Source organism: Misgurnus anguillicaudatus, chromosome 6 (genome assembly GCF_027580225.2).
Source record: "Misgurnus anguillicaudatus chromosome 6, ASM2758022v2, whole genome shotgun sequence".
Classification (NCBI taxonomy): Eukaryota; Metazoa; Chordata; class Actinopteri; order Cypriniformes; family Cobitidae; genus Misgurnus; species Misgurnus anguillicaudatus.
The window spans coordinates 7,732,946-7,740,924 of NC_073342.2; the positions used below are offsets into that span (position 1 = coordinate 7,732,946).

The 7,979-nt window shown below is 37.8% G+C and overlaps 3 protein-coding genes across 3 annotated transcripts; all 3 read right to left on the minus strand.

Moving 5' to 3' along the window:
• Nucleotides 1–3,319: 3,319 nt before the first annotated feature.
• LOC129433687 (histone H2B-like) lies at nt 3,320–3,784 on the minus strand. Its single transcript, XM_073868259.1, has one exon. It carries the CDS (start codon nt 3,737–3,739, stop codon nt 3,365–3,367), a length of 375 nt encoding a protein of 124 aa, XP_073724360.1. The 5' UTR covers nt 3,740–3,784; the 3' UTR covers nt 3,320–3,364.
• Nucleotides 3,785–6,451: 2,667 nt separating this feature from the next.
• On the minus strand, nt 6,452–6,763 carry LOC129433347 (histone H4). The gene has a single exon (XM_073869111.1). It carries the CDS (start codon nt 6,761–6,763, stop codon nt 6,452–6,454), a length of 312 nt encoding a protein of 103 aa, XP_073725212.1.
• Nucleotides 6,764–7,234: 471 nt separating this feature from the next.
• Nucleotides 7,235–7,968, minus strand: LOC129433299 (histone H3). The gene has a single exon (XM_073868260.1). The coding sequence runs from the start codon at nt 7,946–7,948 to the stop codon at nt 7,538–7,540; it is 411 nt and encodes a 136-aa protein (XP_073724361.1). The 5' UTR covers nt 7,949–7,968; the 3' UTR covers nt 7,235–7,537.
• Between the last annotated feature and the right edge of the window lie 11 nt (nt 7,969–7,979).

Genomic DNA, 7,979 nt, shown 5'->3' on the forward strand with positions numbered 1-7,979 from the left:
GGGGTCAAGGATGAGACAGGGAGAGAGAAACAGAATTCTATTAGCGTAGGGGCCGGTCGCATGAAACGCAAGTGTCATGCAGTATTGTAGTTTAAAGCTCACGTAACACACGGTGTTTCTGCATTTCTGATATTAATCTGGAGTACCTATGGAGTAGTATGACATCCTTTATATCTCTGAAGAGTCTTTAGTTTAATCAGATTTATAAAAGAAAGATTAGCTTTACCGAATCTTTCCGATAACGTACGAAAAAATGAAGAAGGAGGAGTTATAACACGGGAGGAGCGAGTACGAGTCATACAACACTATACAACACTATACAACATATATTTTAACTTATGATTCACTACATGTTCGTGTCATTTATATAATATACACGCGCCTATTTCCAACATAAGACAGAAGTCTTACTTACCACGTGTAACTCGTCATGACCCGGTTCTGAAAATCCACCGAATAAAACACACGCAAAACTCCGCTGCTAATCCGGATAATAAACTATATCCATTGTTTCCATAAGGCTGGATGTCTTCTCCTTACATCCAAAAACACACTTCTTGTTGTGCCATTGTTGAGTTTTGAAATTAAACAAAGCTGAGTGGCGTGATAAGCTGTTAGCAAGCTCTAGCGTCTCCCGCTGACTGACGGCTGGGTGGGGTTTTCCGGGGGAAGTTTTCCGGCGGAAGCCCATATAAAAAAGTGATACGTATCGAAAACCCCTGAAACGTCAGTTAGAACCGTAATCGAAAAAAATTTGCCGAAACTTGTACGAATCCTGGCGAAGTGCATTCGGCACAGAAATACTCTGAAACACGCCCAACTGCATTTTTGACACTTTGCCTACGTTTAGCATGAGGAAACAACTCTATAACTGTGTTAATAAGTCAGAATGCTTGAAATACCATTAAACCCCCCCTTTAAAAATGCTCGGTTTCAGACAGGCTACCTATTGCAACAATAGTATATTACCCATATGAGGTATGTGAGTGCTTTGTTCTAGACAAAAAAACTATTGCGGGACAAGTACAATTACTGGACATTTTATGTGAATGCTTTGCTAAAGAAGAATGTCTTAAGTTTAGATTTACGAACGCGTGCTAAGTGATATAAACTGTGACTTGTTCAGGTTTTTTATTATTATTTTTATTTATTTATTTTCTCTGTTGCATTCAGTGCTTTCTTCCAGAAACAACGGACCATATGTCAGCTCCAAATCAGTTCATATCACTTAGGTCATATCACTTAGCACATCGTTCGTGGCTCGACTTGTCGAGTCTGTTCAAGATGTCTGCTGTCTGAATACACGTAATGTGCTGTCTTTATAAAGTAGCTTCTTATTAAACTGTTTGTACACTGACAAAGTTCTCAATGCTTCAGTTTGCATGTAAGGACCCTCATTATGCTACTGTGGTAGTGTGAGGCTATTTTGAGCCTTGCTAGTGGTATTAACTAGCAATTTACTTGTACTTACTCTTTGCCCCATATACTAGCGCTATATGCTAATCTGTTTTTATTGATAAAAAACTCTTTACATTCGATTATCATGAAAACGCATCACCATGTGTTAATTACCCCTAGGTTCATTTTTCACCTGAGTTGTCCTTTAATGAAAAAAATATGAAAATAAATCAATAAAATGGGCAACCAGTCTTTGGAAGAAGAGGAGATCTCGGTCTCCCTCTTTAAATGACCTGTATGAATGGATTTTATTCCATATCAAATTAAGGTCTAATGGACAGTAGAGATGTTAGTTAAAGGGTTTTAGGTATGATATTATGAAAGAAAAAAGCACTAAAAAGACCAATAACCTTGATTATTAACCTATTGACACAGTATACACCATTTCCCCATGATATATGTACTTACAAGGCATTTGCCCACCGGCAACTATAGTTGCCGCTTGGACTTTTGACAAAGTATATAAAAAACTATAGATCTCTTGTAAGATTTGTTTTGTTTGGATGACTCTAGAGACCTTCATGATTATGTAGATATATAAACGTCAACCAAAAATACTTGTTAGTAAAATGAAAATTACCTTTTTTTGGGAGGGTTTGCCTTTGCCATGTTTCTTGGAAGAAGAGGTAAGAAGTTGACAGCCTCATGTGACAGGAAGGAGATAAATACCTTTTCTTTCTTTTTTAAATCCTTTATTTGATTGTTAGCTTGCATGTCATTGAGAAATAAAACATGGATAACAACTAAAAAATTCTTAAAAAAGGAAAATGACAACTATGCACTGTGGCAACTATAGTTGCCGGTGGGCTGAATGAATGAAGCATATAATATCATTTCAGTTGTCATTGCTTTCATTATTCAATTTGCTTAAATAATACAGTCACAGTAAATTACTGAACTGTGTGTGTACAGAACAGTATTAAAGGGATAGAAATTAAATTCTGTCATCATTTACTCTCATGTTGTTCTTAACCTGTATGTTGTTAATATCATAGAGCTGTTGAATGCTTTAATGGTTTAGAAATGCTACACGGGTATTCACTATTTTTTGATAAACGCAAACCTGACCAGTCAAATGTCTTAAAATAAAACATCTGAATTATGTCTTATTGTGAGGTAACCATTGTATAAGCGGAATAATTGAGAAAGGCCCATTGAATTATTTCAAAATATTTATTCCAGAATAATGATTTCTATTGTGCTCTGACCAACACAACTCATCCACATTTATTCACTCAGCCCTTACAAACCACCTGAGATACATTGCACAATTTTGGGCTGTCCCAGACGAAAGATTACCATCGTGATACAATCGTGGCGATTTCTGTGACTCTTCGCTATATACATTTTTTAATTTTATACCATTCAGTTATGACAGAGACAATGTCATTTTTATGTCCAAACATATACAAGAAAATACTGGAGTTGCACACTTCAGTAGTAATTTAATTCAACTCAACTTTATTTATAACACTTTACAATTGTTCGTACCAAAGCAGCTTCATATGAAATAGCAAGTGATCGCAATCACCCAGTATTATAAAATGTATTCTAGTCAGTCCCTTACATACATTAAGAAAAAATGTGTCATTACAATATAATCAGATTGAAAGGGAAAAACAAACATTTACCGTTTCTATGTATTATCAACTGAAAACAAATCTTGCCTTTATACTCCAACATCAATCTGTGTGTCTGACAGAATTCATCTTCATAAAAGACCCTTTTTAATGTTTGTAAAACATCGGGAAGCCCGTTTAAGTTACCCGGCTTGAATTTTAATTTATGAAATCATATTTAAAGAAACAGCACTCATTTTAAACAGTCAATTAATTTGGATGCTCGTTTATCTGATAGAGTGGGTGGCTCTTAAAAGAGCCTTTGAGTGTTGAAAGCGTCAACGGATTTATTTGGAGCTGGTGTACTTGGTGACGGCCTTTGTTCCCTCAGACACGGCGTGTTTGGCGAGTTCACCGGGCAGCAGCAGACGCACGGCGGTCTGGATCTCTCTCGATGTGATGGTGGAGCGCTTGTTGTAGTGAGCGAGACGAGAGGACTCACCGGCGATACGCTCGAAAATATCATTGACGAAAGAGTTCATGATCCCCATGGCCTTAGAGGAAATCCCGGTGTCGGGATGAACCTGCTTCAGGACCTTGTAGACGTAGATAGCATAACTCTCCTTCCTGGACCTCTTGCGCTTCTTGCCGCCCTTTACGGCGGTTTTAGTAACGGCCTTCTTGGACCCCTTCTTCGGTGCGGACTTCGCTGGCTCAGGCATGATTTCTCAAGAAAGAACAACAAAGTGTGTAACGATCTTCTCTGGTGAAGAAGTATTTATTCTCTGTCCATGCTAATTTTCAAAGACAACCGGCTTACGGTGCTGATTGGTTGTCTTCATTGGACAAACACCATGAATGGATTTCATTGGTATGGCTAAGACGTGAGAGAGCCAATCAAAGTGGCTAAGACCGTAGCCCCACCCACAGCGTAATGTTTGAATTCAATGCACTCATGTATAGAGTGCCGAAGTAATGGCGTCACTTTGTAGGCTAAAACGCGGAAGTGAGGTAGCATTTTAGCACTACGGGTTCCCTCGCCCTGAAGTCTATGGGTTTTTTGAATGGGTTTTTGCTAAATCGCCTGAAATAAGGTCTGTGGTTAACAAAACCTCTAAATATTTTCACGTTTTGTTCTATGACATAAAATACACCAGTTATAATCTGCTTGTGATTTTTTTAAACTTTATTGTGCCTTAAAAACGGTGGTTGCTAACAAGTTGCTAATAGGGACTACATCCTTGGCGGGGAGTTTAGACGTCATCATGACAGGAAATCTGTCACTAGCCTTTCAGCCTCACGTTCTCAGAAGTTTACCTTTCAGTTAATATACATAGCGTTATATATTTAGTCTTTTCAAATTGTAGTTTTTCCAAATATTGTAGTACTGTGGAGAGACTGTAGTTTGACATGTTTTGTTTTGTCCGGAGACAAAGTTTACTTATTTTATGAAAATAAAGATGTTTACTATAAAACGTGCTGCAATGTTTCTGTGGATCAGTGATTGGAGCATTTTGTTAACTTTTGTTTAATTCCCAGAGAACGCGCTGATATCTATAGCTTGAATGCACTGTAAGTCCCTTGTCTAACAAATACCAAAAATTAAATGTTATACTATTGTAACTATACACCAGTCAGCTCACAGTAATGTGAGATACAATTTACTACACAGGCTCTCACATTGGGGCTTGTGGATTACCAGGTAAAAATATATAGAAAATGTGAACAAAATTAGTATATATTGTTTATTTAGAGAACATATATGGTTTAATTATAATATATTGTATTTAAGCATTGATGCTATTGGACAATTCTCTTTAAATTTAAAATATATAATTATATATAACTATTATATTAAATGTTTGGAATTTAACTGTGTTCTGTTTGTTCAGAGATTGTATAGTTATCTTAAAAATACATAGAACACTATTATAACTCCTCTATCTCTCCATAGTTTTACTTAATGAGACTTGATAAACCTTGTCCCTCATGCTGGCCCTTGCAATACCGGTAAGTAAACCAGCATCTAAGCTGCACTGTTATGTCCAGATTTATAGTGGTTCTCTCTCCTCGATCTATGGTTTTCTATCGTCTAAGTAAGAAAAAGTACATAAGATTGGAAATTGATACGGCAATAGCTAGTGCTTCTGAGATGTTTTTTTTTTTTCTGGCGAATTAGCAAATGGTATGCAAACATACAATCAAACATAATACAGTGAAATATAATTTTTAAAGTTTATTTGGGGCACAATGATAATATTAAGGTTTATATAAACTAACGAAATAATTAAACTAATAAATAAATAAAACATTAACAAAAAATCACGCGTAAACAAAATTTCTAACATTTTTGGAAATAACGAATGTGCAATATTTCTCATGAAAAAGTGGATAAGTGTCCATAAACAGCGCAGATCACAATGAGCGAGCGTGCTTTTTTAAATAAAGTTTGAGGAAGCTTGATGATGACGTTGATCCGCGACCGGTGCGCTGTAGTCCGTTTATAGCATACCGTTAGCATTTTATATCTGACGGCTTTATTTAGGCTTCAAAATGTATACATTTTCGTTTAACTTATAAAGATTATCTTGATAGACAAAACGTGTAAGGTTCATAACTCTTTGTTGAACACAGATCTTATTTTTTGCGATTTTCCAAAAGTCTATGGGAAAAATGAATGGCTTTTCGATCGAGGGAACCCATGCGCCGCTAACTTCCGGGTTGGCCTACAAAGTGACGTCATGACTTCGGCACTACTTTCCCGCTCTTTTTAAAATACAATTTCTCTGAAATATAGTTATTTTTGGAAATAGAATGCGCAAATTTAAGGCACACTTTAGTTATTTATTTTGCAGGAAATCGTTTATTAAAGGAATACACGCAAGATCTTGTTACGTAAAGGCTTAAAAGCAACGCTTTTGAGAACAATGTTTTCGTTAAAGAGATGGCGTTTGTTAATCCTTATGTTAGCTGTCAATTTAGTTAAATTAACAACTTGTATTTGGCGAGTCAATGAAGACGACTAAAAAAAAGAGACAATATACATTTCCAAGTAGCGCGCTATACAAGTTCTCATTTAGAAACCAAATAATAGTCCAGCGCAATGAGACCACCAAATTAAGGTACCTACAATAGGTGACCGTTATATTAATTTCTAATCTGGAGCTCGGAGTGAAAACGTCTAGGGAAATTCGTGATCAACACTCTAAAGAAGTCTGATAAACATTATAATAATTAATCGACATACGTAACTGGACAGGGGGGTTGAAACTGAGAACAAGGAAGTCTGATCGGGTCACATCGACTTTAGCTAAACTATTCAACCTAGGGATCAGCACGCATAAAACATTAATAATGGGCAGATTTCGCCTCTTAATGTGATAATGTGGGTGGCTCTTAAAAGAGCCGTTTGGGTTCGTGTGGAGTTTAGGCATTTAACCTCCGAAGCCGTACAAAGTGCGACCCTGACGCTTCAGAGCATAGACGACATCCATGGCGGTGACGGTCTTTCTCTTGGCGTGTTCAGTGTAGGTGACGGCGTCACGAATAACGTTCTCCAAAAACACCTTCAACACACCGCGAGTCTCCTCATAGATCAGACCGGAAATACGCTTGACACCACCACGACGAGCGAGACGACGAATGGCGGGTTTGGTGATTCCCTGGATGTTATCACGCAAAACCTTGCGATGACGCTTAGCGCCTCCTTTACCGAGTCCTTTACCGCCTTTGCCTCTTCCTGACATGATTTCAGTCTGATGATCAGTAAGTGTGAGAAGCACGACAGTGAAACAAAACTTTACAGTTGTCTACAGGACCTAGTGGAAACACACAAAAATGAAGGCGGTGCCTTGTGACGTGTCACAGTAAAAAGAGCTACATACAGTTTAAAGCTGAAATTTAGCTTTCGATTATTAACTGATCTAAACAGACATCTTTAAAAAAAACGTTATTGTTTATTCTAGAAAAGTATATGAATTATATGAAATCATATGTGCTTGCTGAGTGATTTTAAATAAGTGGGATGCATGCTTCTAATAAACGTGGTGCTTATAATGTAGTTATTCAAATATCAAATTGTCATTTTGTCGGTAAAAATAAACATATATTTATTTTTGAGGCACAGAATTTTAATTTTTAAACAATTTTAGTGATTAGTTTATAATCTTATATAGTCTTCCGTTTCCGATGCTTCTGCCATTATTTACCGGTTAGACAACATTTCCTCATTGAAAATCTGGAGAAAAGTAAATTGATGACGTTAAAAAATATGCACATATGCTACCTTCACAAATAAAAATCAGTGTTACGTTGAAAAGTTATTATTTGAAATCGTCACCATGCCTTCCCTAACACACTTTGATAGAGAAAATAGCATATATTAACAAATTTATAAAGAACACACCCTTAAACACACAAAAAAACCTTTGTAATTAAGTAAACAACAATGGGAAATTTCTCGTTCAGTGGAATTGTGGTGGCTCTTAAAAGAGCCTTTATTGTGGGGGACGCTATCAGGTTTAAGCGCGCTCTCCCCGAATGCGGCGAGCCAGTTGGATGTCTTTGGGCATGATGGTGACCCTCTTGGCGTGGATGGCGCACAGGTTGGTGTCCTCAAACAGACCAACCAAATAAGCTTCGCTGGACTCCTGCAGGGCCATGACGGCGGAGCTCTGGAAGCGCAGATCAGTCTTGAAGTCCTGGGCGATTTCTCTCACCAGACGCTGGAAAGGCAGCTTACGGATCAGCAGCTCAGTGGATTTCTGGTAGCGGCGGATTTCTCTCAGCGCTACGGTACCGGGCCTGTAACGATGAGGCTTCTTCACACCGCCGGTGGCTGGGGCGCTCTTACGGGCAGCTTTAGTAGCGAGCTGCTTCCTCGGCGCTTTGCCTCCGGTGGATTTACGAGCGGTCTGCTTTGTTCTTGCCATAATTACAAGGAAAATTCTTTGCCTTTCGACG